Here is an 18414-nt window from a genome sequence, read left to right as displayed (position 1 = left end):
CCGGGATCCGGACCCCTGACCCCTGACTCCCCAGCCCGGGCTCTTTCCACTGAGCCACGACTGGATCGGATATTTGGGAGAGCGCTCAGTACGGCGCCTGGCACGTAGTAAGTGCTTAACGGATACGACGATTATTATTATCCTCCACGAGGCCCTCCCCGACCAAGCCCTCGGCTCGCTCTCCCTTCTGCGTCGACGGTGCTCACGGATCTTGTGACATTTGGCCATTTGCTATCCGCTCCACCCCCAACCCCACGGCACCTGCGTACGTAGCTTCAGATTCGTGGCTCGGCGGAAAAAGCCCGGGCTTGGGGAGTCAGAGGTCACGGGTTCGAATCCCTGCTCCGCCACTTGTCGGCCGTGCGACCGTGGGCGAGTCACTTGACTTCTCTGTGCCTCGGTGACCTCATCTGGAACACGGGGATTAAGATCGTGAGCCTCACGTGGGACGACCCGATGACCCCGTACCTACCCCAGCGCTTAGAACGGTGCTCGGCACACGGTAGGCGCTTAACGAATACCACCATAATTACCGTACGTTATAAATGATTCATTCACATCAATGGCTGCCTCTCCGTCTAGACCTTAAGCTCGACGTGGGCAGGGAAGGCGTCGACCAACTCCGCTGTACTGTCCTCTCCCGAGCGGCTAGTACAGGACGGTGGTCCGGACATAGTCTCCGTCTTGCCCTGCGCACGGTAAGCGCTCAGTAAATAGGGCTGAATGAATGAATCTGGATGCTGTGTGGCCTTCACTGCTCTGGGAAGTGGAAGTCACTTCTCTGGGGAAGTCGCTTCATTTCTCTGTGCCTCAGTTTCCTCCTCCATAAAATGGGGATTAAGACACTGAGCCCCGTGTGGGACGGGGACTGTGTTCAATCTGGGGCCGAATTGTACATTCCGAGTGCTTAGTACAGTGATGATGATGATAACGATAATAATGTTGGTATCCGCTAAGCGCTTCCGATGTGCAGAGCACCGTTCTAAGCGCTGGGGGAGACACGGGGGAATCAGGTTGTCCCACGTGGGGCTCACGGTCTTCAGCCCCATTTTACAGCTGAGGGAACTGAGGCCCAGAGAAGTTGCTCTGCATGTAGTAAGTGCTCAATAAATACTATGAAGTGAGTGAACTCAGTTGGCTTGTCTCCACCCCGGCGCTTAGTACAGTGTCTGACACACAGTAAGCGCTCAACAAATACCGTAGTTTTTATTTTACTGTTATTATTATTATTATTATTATTACAGTCGATGCTTAATAAATACCACTGATGGATTGGACGCCCACTGGTTGCAGAGCGCCGTGCTAAGGGGAAGCAGCGTGGCTTAGTGGAAAGAGCCCGGGCTTGGGAGTCAGAGGTCACGGGTTCGAATCCCGGCTCCGCCGCTCGGCAGCTGGGTGACCGTGGGCGAGTCGCTGGGCTTCTCTGTGCCTCGGTGACCTCATCTGTAAAAATGGGGATTAACCGTGAGCCTCACGTGGGACCACCCGATGGCCCCGTATCCACCCCGGCGCTTAGAACAGTGCTCTGCACATAGTAAGCGCTTAAATACCAACATTCTTCTTATTGTTAAGGGCACCGACCTCGTCTGTGGTTCTGGCGGAAGGGAGGACTGATGCTAAACTAAGTAGCGGTTCCCAAAAGGTCCTGGCCCCGATGTAGGACTCGACCAGAGAAAACCTCTCTCTTCCCTATTGAGCCTTAAAGTGAAATGAGAAGACTCAAAGGAAAAAAAGGAATTCGAAAGGAAACCTTTCCTCTTTCTAGGAGAGGGGACCCCTTTCGCTTCCTTATCACCATTCTCGGCAGGAGGAGCCGGGCCTGGATGACCGTCTCCAAAAGCTTCCAGTTCTTAGTTCTCTTTTCTTTCCCTCTTCTCCCCCCTCTCCCTCCGCTCCTCCCCCTCTCCCGTCCCATCCCCTCAGCACCGTACTCGTCCGCTCAACTGTCTATAGCTTCATCGTCCTATTTATTTTATTGATGAGATGCCCATCGCCTCGATTCTATTTATTTGCTGTTGTTTCAATGAGATGTTCATCCCCTTGATTCTATTTATTGCTACTGTTCCCGTCTGTCCGTCTCCCCCGATTAATAGTAATAATAATAATAATAATGTTGGTATCTGTTAAGCGCTTACTACGTGCAGAGCGCTGTTCCGGTAATCAGGTCGTCCCACCTGAGGCTCACAGTTAAACCCCCATTTTACAGATGAGGTCACTGAGGCCCAGAGAAGCGAAGCGACTCGCCCACGGTCACCCAGCTGACGAGCGGCGGAGCCGGGAGCCGAACCCATGACCCGTGACGCCGAAGCCCGGGCTCTTTCCACTGAGCCGCGCTGCTTCACGCCGATTAGGCCGTAAGCCCGTCAAAGGGCAGGGACCGTCCCCGTTACCGATTTGTCCATTCCGAGCGCCCGGTACAGTGCTCCGCACCTAGTAAGCGCTCAATACATACTACTGAACGAAGGGATATTTTCCAACAGACGCCTAACGGAGTTGACCGCGTCAGTCTTATTAATTGACTGCTTCCTGTGCGCAGAGCTCTGAGCTGAGCACTCGGGAGAGTGCGCTATGACGATACGACAGACACGTTCCCCGCCCGCGGCGAGCTTACAGTCTAGAGGGAGAGACGGACGTTAACCTGAATAAATATAGATACGGATGTGGACGTAAGTGCCGAAGGCTGGGGGGGGGCGGGGGGGGGGGGGATGAATAAAGGGAGCGAGTCAGGGTGACGCGGGAGGGGGCGGGGGAAGAGGAAAGGAGGGTTTAGTCGGGGAAGGCCCTCTCGGAGGAGACGGGCCTTCAAAGAGGTTTGGCAGGGGAGGAGACCGATCGCCTGTCGGACGTGAAGCGGCACGGCGCAGTGGAAAGAGCCCGGGCTTGGGAGTCAGAGGGCATGAGTTCGAATCCCAGCTCCGCCACTTCTCTTTGGGCAAGTCGCTTCACCTCTCTCTGCCTCAGTTATCTCATCTGTGAAATGGGGATTAACTGCGAGCCTCCCGTGGGGCGACCTGCTTCCCCTGCATCTCCCCCGGCGCTTAGAACGGTGCTCTGCACACGGTAAGCGCTTAACGAATCTTATTATTATTTTCTCGTCCGTCTCCGCCCCTGTAGGCTGTGACCCTGTTGTCGGGTAGGGATGGTCTCTATCTGCCGCCAAATTGTACTTTCCAACAGTACGGCGCTCCGCACGTAGTAAGCGCTCGATAAATGCGACTGAACGAATGAACACCTCATAACCGCGGGCCTACGGGCCGACTACCCGATTTCCCCTTGGACAGTGTTCCCGATTAACCCTCCGCGCCTTAAATCTCGTCAAACCATCAGCTTCCCTTAAGGGTCCCGTATTTATACCTCCGCAGCGTGGCTCAGTGGACAGAGCCCGGGCCCGGGAGTCGGAAAGACCCGGGTTCCGATCCCGGCTCCGCCACCCGTCTGCTACGCGACCTCGGGCGAGGCGCTTAGCCTCTCTGGGCCTCAGTTACCTCTTTAGTAAAATGGGGATGAAGACTGTGAGCCCCACGTGGGAGCGGGACCGTTCCCAACCCGATTACCTTGCAGACGTCTACCCCGGCGTTTGGAACAGAGCTTGGCACGTAGCAAGAGCTCAACGGGTGCCGTTATCATTATACAGTCTGTTGTGCAGTTAATCACTCGGGTGCTTTACCCTGACATGGCCGCCCATCCGCCCATCTCTGCTACGCTGTTGTTTCTCCCGTCGTGCTTTCTCATTTTCTGCGTGGACTTTGCGCACCCTGCCTGCGTCCGATTAGAATCTTGTGGAGGGCAAGGCCAGTGTCCTTTGGCTTCTGGTGACCTCTCTCAAGTGTCTAACAGAGAGCTTCGCACGCAAAGCAGGAGCTCAATAAATACCGCCGCCGACAGGCCTGGACGTTGCGTTGCTGGAAGAAATAAAGGTCTGCTTCGAAAGGTCGTGTTTCAGTCAATCAATTGTATTTATTCACCTTTCTTTCTTTCGAGTCAGAGGTCATGGGTTCAAATCCCAGCTCGGCCACTCGTCAGCTGGGTGACCGTGGGCGAGTCACTTCACTTGTCTGTGCCTCGGTTCCCTCATCTGGAAAATGGGGATGAAGACCGTGAGCCCCGCGGGGGGCAACCCGATGACCCTGTATCTCCCCCGGCGCTTAGAACACTGCTCTGCGCATAGTAAGCGCTTAACACATAGCAACATTATTATCATTATTATTAATAACAAATGGCATTATTATTATTGTCATCATTACTGGGCGCAAAGCTGTATTTTTCTCCCTCCGCCCCTCTCTGCCCCGCCCCCTTCAGGTCCTCCTCCTCCTCCTCGTCCTCGGCCCTTCGGCTCTGCTCGGCTCTGCTCGGCTCTGCTCGGCTCTGCCCGTCGTCCCTTCGGCTCTGCTCGGCTCTGCCCCTCGGCCCCTCCCCTCGGCCCTTCGGCTGCGCTCGGCCCCGCCCCCGGGGACTCGGGGCCGTCTCCTCGGGCCCACAGAAGTCGGTGGCGGTGTCAGGCGGCCGTCGGGAGGAAGGGCACTTGCGATTGGTCGGGGGAGCGGGGCCCGGAGTCCGTCGGGAGGAAGGGCACTTGCGATTGGTCGAGGCGGCGGGGCCCGGCCGCCGTCGGCCAATGGGCGCCGCGCTCGTTCGGCGGCCGCAAAGATGGCGGCTGCGGCTGGCGGCGGAGCCGGCCCGGCCTAGGCCGGCGGGGGTTCGGCTCGGTTCGGCTCGGCTCGGCTCGGCCCGGCCCGGTTCGGCTCGGTCCGGCTCGGCTCGGCTCGGGATGAGGAGGAAGGACCATGTCCAGCGACGGCGGCAGGAAGCAGTTCTGGAAGCGGAGCAGCTCCAGGGTCCCGGGCAGGTCGGCGCGGGCCGCCCGGGGGGGGGAATGATCGTAACGATGTTGGTATTTGGTTGGTAAGCGCTTACTAGGCGCAGAGCCCTGCGCTAAGCGCTGGGGGAGATCCGGGGGCGGCAGGCTCCAGGCTTCATCCCCATTTGACGGGTGGGGTCACTGAGGCCCAGAGAAGTGGAGGGACTCGCCCGCGGTCACCCGGCTGGCGAGGGGCAGAGCCGGGATTCGAACCCATGACCTCTGACCCCCCCCCCCCCCCCCCCCGGCCCGGGCTCTTGCCGCCGGGCCGGGCTGCTTCTCGGAGGGTCTGGGCTTCGGGGGCCTGGGGGGGGGGGGTCCGGAGGTCCATTCGTTCGTTTAATAGTATTTATTGAGCGCTTACTGGGTGCAGAGCCCTGGACCAAGCGCTTGGAATGGACAGTTCGGCAACGGATAGAGACCGTCCCTGCCCATCGACGGGCTTACGGTCTAATCGGGGGAAGGATCTGAGGGTCTGGGGTTCAGGGGTCCCGGGGCTCTGGGGGGGGTCCCGGGGATCCGGGGGTCTGGGGGCCCGGGGATCTGAGGGTCTGGGGTTCAGGGGTCCCGGGGATCTGAGGGTCTGGGGTTCAGGGGTCCCGGGGATCTGGGGGGTCTGGGGTTCAGGGGTCCCGGGGATCTGGGGGGTCCTGGGGCTCTGGGGTTCGGGGCTCCCGGGGATCTGGGGGGTCTGGGGTTCAGGGGTCCCGGGGATCTGGGGGGTCTGGGGTTCAGGGGTCCCGGGGATCTGAGGGTCTGGGGTTCAGGGGTCCCGGGGATCTGGGGGGTCTGGGGTTTAGGGGTCCCGGGGATCTGGGGGGTCCTGGGGCTCTGGGGTTCGGGGCTCCCGGGGATCTGGGGGGTCTGGGGTTCAGGGGTCCCGGGGATCTGGGGGGTCCTGGGGCTCTGGGGTTCGGGGCTCCCGGGGATCTGGGGGGGTCTGGGGTTCAGGGGTCCCGGGGATCCGGGGGGTCTGGGGTTCAGGGGTCCCGGGGATCTGAGGGTCGGGGGATGCGGGGGCCCAGAGATCCGGGGGGGGTCCCGGGCATCTGAGGGTCCGGGGCTCGGGGATCCGGGGGCTGCGGTTCGGGGGATCCGGGGGGCCCGGAGGCGCAGGAGGCCCGAGGGTCGCGGGGAGGGGTGTCCGAGGATCCGGGGCGTCGGGGCACCCGGGGATCGGAGGGGCTGGGCGATCCAAGGGCCGGGGGGTCGGGGGCTCGCGGAGTCCGGGAATCCAGAGGGCTGGGGCCCGTGGGGGCCGGCGACCTTCGCAGGAATCGGACGCTTCACCCTGTGGGCTTCCGGGCCGTCCGTGCCCCGGCCCCCTCCTACCTCACCTCCCTTCTCTCCTTCTCCGGCCCGGCCCTCACGCTCCGCTCCGCTCCGCTCCGCTCCTCTCCCGTCCCCTGCCCCACGTCCTCCCGCCGGCCCGGAGCACGCCCTCCCTCCTCACCTCGGCCGGACCCACTCTCTTCCCCTCTCCGAAGCCCCGCCGAGCGCTCCCCTCCTCCGGGAGGCCTTCCCACCCCGCCCTTCCCCTCGGCCCCCTGCTCTCCCTCTCCGCCCCCCCTTCGCCTCCCCCCGGCCAGGCCCCCTCCTCCCCCTCCCCCTTCCCCCTCGACACCCTGCTCGTTTGGATCTGTCGTCTATTACCCTGTCGGTTTCGTTAACGGGGCGCGCGTCCCCTCGATCCCGTTTGTCGGGATCACGTCGTCTTGTTCTCGTCCGTCCGTCTCCCCCGATTAGACCGTAAAACCGTCTTCGGGCCGTTACCTGCCGCCCGACTGCCCGTCCCGGGCGCCCGGTCCGGTGCCGTGCACGTAGTAGAGAAGCGGCGCGGCGCGGCGGAGGGGGCCCGGGCTTCGGGGTCGGAGATCGCGGGTTCGGAGGCCGGCCCCGCCGCCCGTCGGCCGCGTGCCCCCGGGCGAGTCGCTCCGCTCCTCCGGGCCCCGGTTCCCTCGTCTGTCGGACGGGGACGAGGACCGTGAGCCCCACGGGGGACGGCCCGACTCCCCCGCGTCTCCCCCGGCGGTCGGAGCGGCGCTCGGCACGTAGCGAGCGCTCAGCGGATGCCCACGTCGTTCCGGTAAGCGCTCGATAGGCGCTCTCGAATGGACGGACGGACGGGGTCACTTCCGACTGTTACCTCAGCGACCTCGTCTTTAAGGCGGATCCTCCCCCGATCAGACCGTGAGCCCGTCGGACGGCGGGGACCTGTTCGTTCCAAGCGCCCGGTACGGCGCCCTGCGCGTGGTGGGCGCGCGATAAATGCTGTCGGATGAATAAGGCGGGGCCCGAGAGCGGGAGGCCCAGGCGGGACGGGGACCGCGTCCGACCCAACGAACTGTACCCGCGCGGGCGAGGGCGCCCCGGGCGAGCGGCCCGGGAGGGCTTCCCGGAGGAGGCGGGCCCGGCCGGTCCGGGTATTTGGACCCGAGGCTGATTTCCCGTCTCTCTCTCTCTCCCTCTCTCTCGCTCAGCATCCGACATGTGTACGGAGCCCAGCACCCTCCTCTGGATCCGCCGTCGCCCGGCACGTAAGTTCGGCGGGGCGGCGGAGGGGGCGGCCGGCTCGGGCCCGCGGCGGGAGGGAGGGGACGGCGCCGGGGGCCTCTCGGTGGCGGACCCGCCCCCCCCGCCCCCCCCCCGGCCCCCGGACCGGCGCGGGGCTCGGGGCCCCTGGGTCCGCTCCCCCTCCGCCGGCCGCCCCCGGCCGCGCCCCCGCCCCCGCGCCCCCCGGTCGACCCGGGCGCGGCCCGCTCGGCCTCCCCTCGGCGGTCCCGTGGGATGACGGTGATGATCTGTCACGCGCCTCCTACGTGCGGAGCACCGTGCCGAGCGCCGGGGGAGACACGGGGTCACCGGGCGGTCCCACGCGAGGCTCGCGGTCTCGATCCCCATCGGGCGGGCGAGGGGACCGGGGCCCCGGGGGGTGAAGCGACCCGCCCCCGGGTCGCCCGGCCGACGGGCGGCCGGGCCGGGATTCGAGCCCGCGGCCTCCGACCCCCAAGCCCGGGCTCTCTCCCGCCGAGCCCGCCGCTTCTGGGGGCGGGTGGGCGGGACGGACCGGCCTCCCCGCCGTGGGATGTCCCGCGGGGAGGGGCGCGTGGACTAGCCTCCCGTCTCTGGGCTCTCGGGACGGGGGATAGGCCGGACTCCCCTCTGCGGGGCACGTCGCGGCCGGGGTGGTGCGGGCCGGCCCCTCTTCTCCGGGGTGTCCGCGCAGCTGGTGGCCTGGCCCGGCCCGGCCTCCCCTCGGTGGGTCTTTCCGGGGAGGCGGGCCAGATGATAACGATCGAAAATGACGCCGCCGCCCGCGGCGCGTCGGGCCCCCGCCCCGGGCCGAGCGCCGGGCCGACGCGCGGGTGGAGTGGATCCTCCCCCGTGGCCTCTCCGGGGGGGGGTCGGGGCGGGGGAGACCGAGTCCCGGGCGGGCCCCTCCGGGCGGGGCGGGCCCCCGGGGGAGGCGGCCGTCCCCTCCCGCGCGGCCCGGCCCCCGGAGGTCCCCCGGGGCCCCGGCCGGGGCGGGTCCCCCCGCGGCCCGAGGGCGACGCGTCCGGCGGTTCTCCCGCGACAGGTCGGCGAAGCCCGGGCCCCCGGCGCCCCCGGCCAAGCCGAAGAGAGCCGGCAGCTTCCAGGAGTTTGAGAGCGAGACGAGCGACGCGTGGGCCGTGGGCGACGACGAGGACGAGCTCCTCGCCGTGGCCGCCGAGAGCCTCGGTTCCCGGGTGGTGATGGAGACGGCCCGGCGGGTCCTGCGCGACCACAGCCTCCGGCAGGAGCGGCGCCGGCGGCGGGAGGACCCCCCGCGGCCCCCCGGGCCCCCGGCCCCCGCCGGCGAAGGCCCCGGGCCCCACCCCGCAGGTAGGGGGGCGGCCGCCCCCGACCCCCGCTCCCTCGGGGGCGTCCGGCGAGCGCCCGGAGCCCCCCGCCGGACCGAGGACGGCGACGTCGGGATCCGCCGGGCGCCCGCCGCGTGCGGGGCGCCGGGGATCGGCTCGCCCCGCGCGGGGCCCGCGGTCTGCGTCCCCGTCCTACGGACGAGGGGACCGAGGCACGGGGAGGCGGCCCGCCCACGGGGCGCCCGGCCGCCGCGCGGCGGAGCCGGGATGCGAGCCCGCGGCCTCCGACTCCGGAGGCCGGGCCCTCGCCGCCGCGCCGCGCCGCCTCCCTGAGCCTCATCTCCCCGTCGCCGCCTCCCCGACCCGCTCCCCCGGCCCCGCCGCCGCGGCCCGGGCGGGCGGCCCCGCCCCTCCGGGCCTGGGTCCCCTCATCCGGAAGACGGGGATGGAGAGCGGGAGCCCCGCGGGGGACGGGGACTGTGGCCGGCCCCGTCCGCCGCCGTCCGCCCCGGCGCTCGCTCCGGCGCCTCGCCCCTCGTGAGCGTCGCCCCCGCCTCCCGGCCTCGCGGCCCTCGCCGCGACAACGCCGTCGGTGTCCGTCGAGCGCCCGCCGCGCGCCGGGGGAGACGCGGGGGCCGTCGGGTCGGCCCGCCCGGGGCTCGCGGTCGATCCCCGTTTCGCGGTCGAGGGCACCGAGGCGCGGAGAAGCCAAGCGACCCGTCCGCGGGCCCGCGGCCGCCGAGCGGCGGAGCCGGGGGTCGGACCCGTGACCTCCGACTCCGGAGCCCGGGCTCTTTCCGCCGCGCCGCCTCCCGTAACGTCCGTCCCTGCCGCTTCACCTCCTTCCGTTCGCGTCCGTCTCCCCCTCTGCGCGGCGAGCTCGCCGTGGGCGGGGAACCCGGCTCCCGACTCTAACGACGCCGACGTCGGTGTCCGTTGAGCGCCTGCCGTGTGCCGAGCGCCGTTCTGGCTCCGCTGTGCCATCGGCGGATGCTCTCCGAAGCGCTCGCTACGGCATCCTGCGCGCGGTCGGCGCTCGGTAGGAACGCGATGGGCCGACTGACCGTGGAGCGCGTGGGCGAGTGCGGCGCGGCGGAGTCCTTCCGTCCGTCCGGCCGTGTCCGTTGAGCGCCCCCCGTGTTCCGAGCCCTTCGGAGAAGCGGCGTGGCTCGGAGGAAGGGGCCCGGGCTTGGGGGTCGGAGGCCGCGGGTTCCGATCCCGCCTCCGCCGCCTGTCAGCGGCGTGACCCCGGGCAGGTCGCTCGGCCCCCCCCCCCCCGGGCCTCGGCGACCTCATCTGGGAAACGGGGATGAAGATGGCGAACCCCACGGCGGTCCCCCCCCCCGCCCGGCGCTCAGAACGGCGCGTGTGGCACGCGGTGAGCGCTTAACGGACGCCGTCGTCCTCACCGTCACCGAGCGCTCGGGGAAACGCGGCGCGGCGATAGAGAGCGGCGGTCCCGGCCCGGCGTGGGCCCCGGCTAGAGCGGGGGAGACGGACGTCAGTGGAGACGGACCCCGTCGGAGATTCGTCGAGCGCTCGCGACGTGCAGGGCACCGCGCCGAGCCTCGGAACGGACGGCTCGGCGACAGGCAGGGACGGTCCCCGCCCGTCGACGGGCTCGCGGTCCGATCGGGGGAGGCGGGCGGACGGGGTGGCGGTAAGTAGAGGCGAGGGGCCGTACGTCCCGTTGATAAGATAAGTAGGGGAATGGAAGCGTAAACGCGGGGGGAGGCGGGCGGAGGGCCGGGCGGTCCGCGGGCCCGAGGCCGGCGGGCTGAGCGGCCCCTCCCGTGTCCCCTCGCAGGTGGCGCGAGGGAGAGCGTCCCCCCGCAGAGGTCGCGGTCCCTGCCCCCGACGCCCTCGGCCCCGCCGCCCCGCGGCCCCGCGGCCCCGCCCGGCCCCCCGGCCCCGAGCGACAGGGAGGCCTTCCGCCTGGACAAGTTTCAGCGGCTCCTCGCCGGACCCAACACCGACCTCGGTAAGCGCCGGCCGCTCGTCGGCTCCCTCGGCCGTCGGCCCGGGCGCGGGCGGGGGGGGGACGGCGCGGGGCACGGGGCGGGCGCGTCGCCGGGGTGCGGGCCGCGGAGGCCGACCTCGCCTCCGCGCCTCCATCCCGCCGCCGACCTCCGGCCCGGGACGTCCTCCCTCCTCACGTCCCGCGGACGGCGACCGTCCCCGCCTCGCGGCCCCGTGGGGGGCCCGTCTCGTCCCTCCCGTCCTCGCCTCCCGCTCCCTCTCTTCGCCCCCCGGCCCCGGCCCCGGCCCCGCGGCGCCGACGTCCGTATCCGCCATTTGTTTATTATTTCTCTCTCTCCCCCCCCCCCCCGGGCCGTCGGCCCGTGGCGGGCAGGGGGCGGATCCGTTCTGTCGTCCTCTCCCGAGGGCGTAGCGGTGACGACGTTGGTATCCGTGAAGCGCCCGCCGTGCGCGGGGCACCGTCCCGAGCCCCGGGGTAGATCCGGGGCCGTCGGGTGGTCCCGCGTGAGGCTCGCGGCGGATCCCCGTTTTACGGACGAGGGGCGGAGGCACGGAGCAGCGAGGCGACGCGCCCGGGGTCGCGCGGCCGACGGGTGGCCGGGGTTCGAACCCGGGCCATCCGACTCCCAGGCCCGGCCTCTCTCCGCCGAGCCACGTCATAAGGCAGCACGGCGCTCCGCGCGCGGTAAGCGCCCGGGGGGGGTCCGATGGACCGGCCGGGGACACCCTGCCCGTCCCCCGGGGGAGCCGCCCGGTCCCGGGCGCGGAGCGCGCGTCCGTTCGCCCGGTCAGCGAGTGCCGTTTATCGAGCGCTTCCTGTCCGCGGGGCGCCGCGCCCGACTCTTGGGGAGAGGACGACGTGACGGAGCGGGGTGGTCGGACGCCTCCCCCGCCCGCGACGGGCCCGCGGTCTAGGCGGGGGGACGGACGGCGACATAAACGGGTGGGGGGCGGAGAGCGGCATCCGCGCCGCGGGGCCGGGGGGGCGGGGGGTAAAGGGAGCGAATCGGGGCGCCGCGGGAGGGAGCGGGAGAGGAGGAGAGGAGGGCGCGGTCGGGGAGGGCCTCTCGGAGGAGACGGGCCCCCGGGAAGGCTCCGGAGGCGCGGAGACTGGCGACGGTCGTGACGACGTGGGTGCTTGTCAAGCGCTCGCCGCGTGCAGAGCGCCGCCCTGAGCGCCGGGGGGGGGGGCGGGGTCCGGGGTCGGCGGGCGGTCCCCCGCGGGGCTCGCGGTCTCCGCCCCCGTTTGACGGACGGGGGAGCCGAGGCCCAGGGGAGCGGAGCGACTCGCCCGCGGTCGCCCGGCCGACGGGCGGCCGGGCCGGGATCCGAACCCGCGACCTCCGGCTCCCGGGCCGGGGCTCCTTCCGCCGCGCCGCTCCCGTAATACGTAACGACGGGGGCGTCTTCGAAGTATCCACCGCGTGCCGGGCGCCGTGCCGAGCCCCGGGGAGGGGGACGGGATCATCGGGTTGTCCCACGAGGGGCTCGCGGTCCCGATCCCCGTTTGGACGGATGAGGTCACTGAGGCGTAGAGGGGTTCGGTGACCCGCCCGAGGTCACACGGCCGCTCGGCGGCGGAGGCGGCATTCGAACCCACGGCCCCGGACTCCCAAACCCGAGCTTCTCCCGCCGGGCCTCGGGAGGCGCTCGGCGGGATCCGGCGAGGGGGGGGGGGGAGCCTCTCGGGACGGGCGGGCTTCCGGCCCCGGTCCGGTCAGGACCGACGATCCTCCGCCCTCCGGGGTAGCCGGATGTCGCCCTCGTCCCGCCTCCGTCTCCCCCCCGGGCGGCCTGCGGCGTTCCGACGGGTTTTCGAAGGGCCGGAGATTCGCCCGTCGCCGGGGTCCTCCGCGTCGGGGGGCGGACCGGGCCGTCGACGAGGGGCCCGGGCGCGTCGGATCGGAGGGTGACCCGGCCGCGGGAGATTGCTAGGATTTGGGGCGTCGGGGGTCGTGCATCCGGATCCCGGCTCCGCCGCCCGTCTGCCGGGCAAGCCGCTTAATAACGGTAACGGCGATGTCGGTACCCGTTAAGCGCTTGCTACGCGCGGGGCGCCGTTCTGAGCGCCGGGGGAGACGCGGGGCTCACGGTCCTCGTCCCCCTTTCACGGACGAGGGAGCCGGGGCACGGGGAAGCGAAGCGACTCGCCCGCGGTCACGCGGCCGGCGGGCGGCGGGGCCGGGATCCGAACCCGTGACCCCTGACCCCGACGGTCCCGGTGTCGGTTAAGCGCTCGCTACGTGCCGGGCGCTGGGGGAGATGCGAGGGGATCGGGTCGTCCCACGCGGGGCTCCCGGTCTCGGTCCCCCATTTTTACGGACGAGGTAACCGAGGCACAGAGAGGTTAAGTCAGAGAGGCGGCGTGGCTCAGCGGAAAGAGCCCGGCCTTCGGAGTCAGAGCCCACGGGTCCGAGTCCCGGGCCCGCCGCGCGACCGCGGGCGGGTCGCGTCGCTTCTCCGTGCCTCGGTTCCCTCGTCCGTGCAAGGGGGACGAGGACCGTGAGCCCCGCGCGGGACGACCCGACCGCCCCGCGTCTACCCCGGCACTCAGAACGCCGCTCCGCGCGTAGCAAGCGCTGAGCGGATGCCGCCGGCGGCGAAAGGGTGAAGCGCTCGGTACGGCGCTCTGCCCGCGGTCGGCGCCCAGCAAATACGACTGAGTAACTGAGAGCCCGGTACGGCGCTCCGCCCGCCGGAAGCGCTCGCCGAATGCCGTCGACGACGACTGACGCGGCGTCCCGGGGGGCGCCGCGGGTCGGGGTCGATCCGGCGCTTCCGAATCCCGCCCCCCCCCCCCGGGTCGACGGTATTCTCCGAGCGCTCCCCGCGTGCAGAGGACCGCGCCGAGCTCTCGGGAGAGTACGGGGCGGCCGAGTCGGCGGCGACGTTCCCCGCCCGCGCCGCGCTCACGGTCCGGAGGGGGAGCCGGCCGTCGGTGCGGGTAGACCGGCGGAGGGAGGGGAAGCCGCCGCCCGCCGGCTTCCCGCTCTCCCGCGACGGGCTCTTCCCGGCCCCGCCGCGGGTCCCGCCCGGCGTCGGCCTCTCCGCGCTGCCCGGCCGTCCGGGTCGTTTTCCGCCCCGTCGGCCCCCGCGGTCCCGCGCGCCCCGGGGTTCGTCGTCTCGGCGTGGGACGCTTCTCTTAGGTCACCGACGTGTCGTAGGGCGGCCGGGGCCGCCCGGGCGCCGCTCCGCGCGGGATACCGCCGCTCGTCTCGGCGCGTCTCGTCCGCCGACCGGCCGCCTCCCCTGGGGGGCGGGCGGGGGCTTTCGGCGACGCCCTCTCGCCTCTCCCGGTCGAGCGGGAGCTCCTCGACCGCGGGGAGGGCACCCTTCGGCGTCGGCGTCGATCGGCGGGGTCCGTCGAGGGCTCTCCGGGGGCGGGACGCCGTACCGAGCGCCCGGGAGAGTCCAGTACGGCGGCATCCCATCTGTCGTATTCATCGAGCGCTCGCCGCGTGCAGAGCACCGTGAGAAGCGCTCGGGGGACGCAGGACCCCACGACGGGTTCGCGGTCTAGGCGGGGGAGGTCGGCCCCGGTATAGCCGTAGGGAAACGGCGGGGTCCGTCGAGCGCCCGCGGCGCGCCGAGCGCCGTTCGAAGCGCCGGGGGACGCCGGCCGATCGGGCCGTCCCACGCGGGGCTCGCGGTCTTCATCCCCTCTGTCAGACGAGGTGACCGAGGCACGGAGGAGCGAGGCGGCCCGCCCGAGGTCACACGGCCGGCTAGCGGCGGAGCCGGGATTGGAACCCGTGACCGCCGGCTCCCGAGCCCGCGCTCTCTCCGCCGGGCGCCGGCCCCCTCCCCCTGTAGACCGGAAAGTCGTCGCGGGCGGGGCCGAACCGTACCCGGGGCCGGGGGGCGGAGACGGACGTCGTCGCCCGACTGCCGGTGTTCATCCCGTGCTCACCTGGTCCCCGTCGACCTCGGAGAAGTAGACGGCCCGCGGCCCCGCCGGGCGGCTTCTCCGGACCGCCGGGCGCCGGGCGGCTCTCTCCGGGTCGGCCATCTGTCGGTCCGCCCCCGGCCCCCCCCCCCCGGGGGAACGGGCCTCCCCTTCCTCCCCGGTGACCCCTACGTCCCCCGGCTCGTCGTTCCCCCGTCCTCTCCCGAGCGCCCGGCAAGTGCCCGGTAAATGCGCACGGATAAATCGGAGGCCTCTGGATCGGAGGCTCCTCGTGGGCGGGGAGCTTGTCCGGCAACTCCGTCGGGTTGGACTCGCGGGAGCTCAGCGCCGTGCTCGGCGCGCGGCAGGCAAGCGCTCAGTAAGTACGCACGAATGAATAGGAGACCTCTGGACCGGCAGCCCCTCGCGGGCGGGGAGCTCGTCCGGCAACTCTGTCGGACTCCCCCGGGCGCGCGGTACGGCGCCCCGCGCGCGGTAGGCGCTCGATGCGTTCGCGCGGAGGAACGGACCTCTGGCCCGGCAGCTCCTCGCGGGCGGGGAGCTCGTCCGGCAGCTCCGATCTGTCGGACTCTCCCGTGCGACGGATCGACGGTTCCATCCAGTTGTTGCGATTCACCCTCTCTTCCCCGGTCTCCGGGGGTCGGGTGGGCGCGCGCCCCCGGCTCGGCCGCGCCGACCTCTGCCCCGTATCGACGGCCCCGGCCGGAGGGGGAGCGGCGCGGCCCGGCGGGGAGGGCGCGGGCCCGGCGGTCGGGTCCCGGGTTCCGATCCCCACCCCGCCGTTCTCCGTAGCGGCCGGCGGGATTCTCGGGAGGGGAGAGCCGCTTCTGGAACGACGGCCGTGATCGCGGTACTTGTTAAGCGGTCACGGCGGGTCAGGCGCTGAGCCGGGTGCTGGGGTGGGCGCGGCGCGGCTCGGTGGGAAGGGCCCGGGCCTGGGAGTCAGAGGGCGTGGGTCCGAGTCCCGACTCCGCCCCTCGTCGGCCCGCGGCCGCGGGCGGGTCACTTCACTTCTCCGTAAAACGGGGACGGAGACCGGGAGCCTCGCGTGGGACGGCCTCGTCCCCCCGCGTCTCCCCCCGGCGCTTGGGACGGCGCTCCCTCTGCACGCGGGAAGCGCTCGACCAATAGCGACGTTATCGCCGATCGGGGTGGGACCCGGTCCCCGTCCCCCGGGGGGCTGACGCTCTTGATCCCCGTTCTCCAGCCGAGGGACCCGAAGCCCGGGGAGGCGGAGCGACCCGCCCGGGGGTCAGGCGGCGGACGTGGGGCGGGGCCGGGATCGGCACCCGGGTCCTTCCGACTGCCAGGCCCGGGCTGAAAACCGAACCTTTCTTCCCGTCTTGCGGATTCGCGGGGCGGAAGCGACCGGAGGACCCACCTTCCTCCCGGTTTCGAAGGCGAATTCTGAACGCGTCACGGAAGGCCCGCGTTAAAAAGAAGACACCCACCTCCGACCGGAGACGGCCCTCCCCTGAAGTTCTTCTCCGGCTGCTCCCTCTTTAAATACCTCTCGGCACCTTCCGGACGTTAGAGGAGCGGCGCGGCTCGGCGGGGAGAGCCCGGGCTTGGGGGTCGGAGGCCGTGGGTTCGAATCCCGGCTCCGCCGCCTGCCGGCCGGCGGACCGCGGGCGAGTCGCTTCACCTCAGACCTCAGACCTCGTCCGTCAGACGGGGATTAAGACCGTGAGCCTCCCGCGGGCCGACCTGACGGCCCCGGGTCTCCCCCGGCGCTTCGAACGGCGCCCCGCGCCTGGTGAGCGCTCGACGGATGCCGGCGTTGAAAGCGAATGGTTCCGGGGTTCGCGGGGAGCAGCCCGACGACCCCGAGTCCGCCCCGGGGCGCTCGGATCGCGGCTCGGCGCGTGGTCGGCGCTTCGCGAATACCGCGGTGGTGATGACGACGACCCCGGTTGGGGGCGGGGATGCCGAGGACCCGACTCACTGGGCGGCGAGAAGCGCGTCCGGCTCCCGGGCCCGGCAGATCGATCCCACGCCCGCGAGGGCGGAGGAGAAGCTCGTTTCGGAGATCCTCCCCGCGTGATTTACGGAAGACCGAGTCATCGAGGCGCCGGCCTCTCCGACACCCGAGGTGGAGGAGGACGGTTCGGTGGAGGGTCTTTGCTTCCCCCCCCCCGGGACCTTCTCGGGCGGTGGGGGAGACGAGTCGGTCGTCTCCTTCCGGGGAATCCTTTTCCCGCTTGTCTCCGTTGGGGCGTATTTTCTTTTCCTAAACCGTCGCCTGAGTCTCCGAGGAGCCGGAAACGTCAGAACGGTCGAGGGGCGAATGCGTCTTGGCGATCGGAAGCTTCTTCCCGGCGTAGCTTCCCCTAGTCTTCGTCCCCTCCCCTCGGGAGGTTACGAGATCTGGGTCCCCGGAGTCATCTGAGGGAGGTCGCCGCCCCGCCACCCCAGCCTCCGATTGGAAGAGACAATCGGTATCCGGGTCAGATTCCTCTCCGCGTTTCACTGGTGTTTACCGACGGGGGAACGGGTTTACGATCTCCGACTTAGGGCCGTCCGGGCCCGACGGGGAGGGGAGGGGGTAAATACAACGGAAATCAATGGGAACGGTCCGCCGATAAATCCCGAAGACCAGAGACCTCCCATGCCTTCTTAAAGGAGATCCCGGGAGGGTGCCCTTTCGCCATCGATTTGGAGGTGAAAGGCATCGATCGCTCCGGCAGAGCCCGGGTCACGAAGGGTTGCCGGGTCTCGAAGGACGGTGGGTCATCGCCGGACGTTTCCGGCGGGAAGGAGCCCGGCGCGCCGCGGAGGCCTCCGGGATGCGGGGGGGGGGGTCCCCGCTCTCGCCTCGGAGCTCGGAGGCGCAGCGGACGGGGTCGGGGGGGTCGCGGGTTCCGGTCCCGGCTCCGCCGCCCGTCCGCCGCGGGACCTTGCGCGAGTCACTCGGTTTCTCCGAAGCGGCGCGGCTCGGCGGAGGGAGCCCGGGCTTGGGGGTCGGAGGTCGCGGGTTCGGGTGCCGGCCCCGCCGCTCGTCAGCCGTGTGACCGTGGGAGAGTCACTTCGCTTCTCTGCGCCTCAGTGGCCTCATCCGTAAAACCGTGAGCCTCGCGTGGGACGACCCGACGACCCCGCGCCTCCCCCGGCGCTCGGAACGGTGCCCGGCACGTGGCCGGCGCCCGACGGGTACCGACGTCGTGATTCTCTGGGCCTCGGTCCCCTCATCCGGAAAACGGGGATCGGGGCCGCGAGCCCCATGTGGGACGGGGACCGCGACCGACCCGACCTGCTCACGTCCACCCCGGCGCCTAGAGCGGTTCCGGGCACGTGGTAAGCGCTTTACCGAATACCACGATTGTTATCATCGCTATTATCATCGCCCCCCCGCCCCCCCCCCCGCCCCCCGAAGTCTCGAGATGGAGACGGGCACGAGTAGAAATCAATAAATGACGGGTTTGGACATAAGCGGCGTGGGGCCGGGAGGGGGGAGCGGGAGGGGAGGAGAGGAGGGCTCAGCCCCGGAAGGCCTCCCGGAGGAGGCGGGCCCTCGCCGAGGCTCGGAAAGCGGGGAGAGTCGTCGTCCGTCGGATCCGAGGAGGGAGGGCGTCCCGGGCCGGAGGCCGGACGGGCGGGAGAGGTCAGCGGCGAGACGGATGAGATCGAGCGGCGGAGAGGAGGCCGAACTCCAGAAGGGGCCGCTGAGGGGATGGGGTAAGGGGACGGGAGGGGAACGCGTCCGTTCATAGTGACAGCGTGCTCTCCCAAGCGCTCGGTGCGGTGCTCTGCGCACGGTAACAACGTTGGTGTCTGTTAAGCGCTCACCACGTGCAGAGCGCCGTTCTGAGCGCTGGGGCGGATCCGGG

At 70.2% G+C, this 18414-nt stretch overlaps 1 protein-coding gene across 1 annotated transcript in view; it reads left to right on the top strand.

Moving 5' to 3' along the window:
• The first annotated feature begins 4708 nt into the window (after positions 1-4708).
• Positions 4709-18414, top strand: part of TBC1D22A (TBC1 domain family member 22A) — a 180941-nt gene continuing 167235 nt past the window's right edge. Inside the window, exons 1-4 of the mRNA XM_039914009.1 lie at positions 4709-4846; positions 7339-7395; positions 8436-8722; positions 10445-10681. Coding sequence (XP_039769943.1) covers positions 4785-4846; positions 7339-7395; positions 8436-8722; positions 10445-10681 — 643 coding nt within the window. The 5' untranslated portion in view covers positions 4709-4784. The remainder of the gene's footprint in view (positions 4847-7338; positions 7396-8435; positions 8723-10444; positions 10682-18414) is intronic.

This window comes from Ornithorhynchus anatinus, chromosome 14 (genome assembly GCF_004115215.2).
Source record: "Ornithorhynchus anatinus isolate Pmale09 chromosome 14, mOrnAna1.pri.v4, whole genome shotgun sequence".
NCBI classification, from domain to species: Eukaryota; Metazoa; Chordata; class Mammalia; order Monotremata; family Ornithorhynchidae; genus Ornithorhynchus; species Ornithorhynchus anatinus.
The sequence above is the reverse complement of the archived record's forward strand: the minus strand, read 5'-3'. Positions and strand labels throughout refer to the sequence as shown.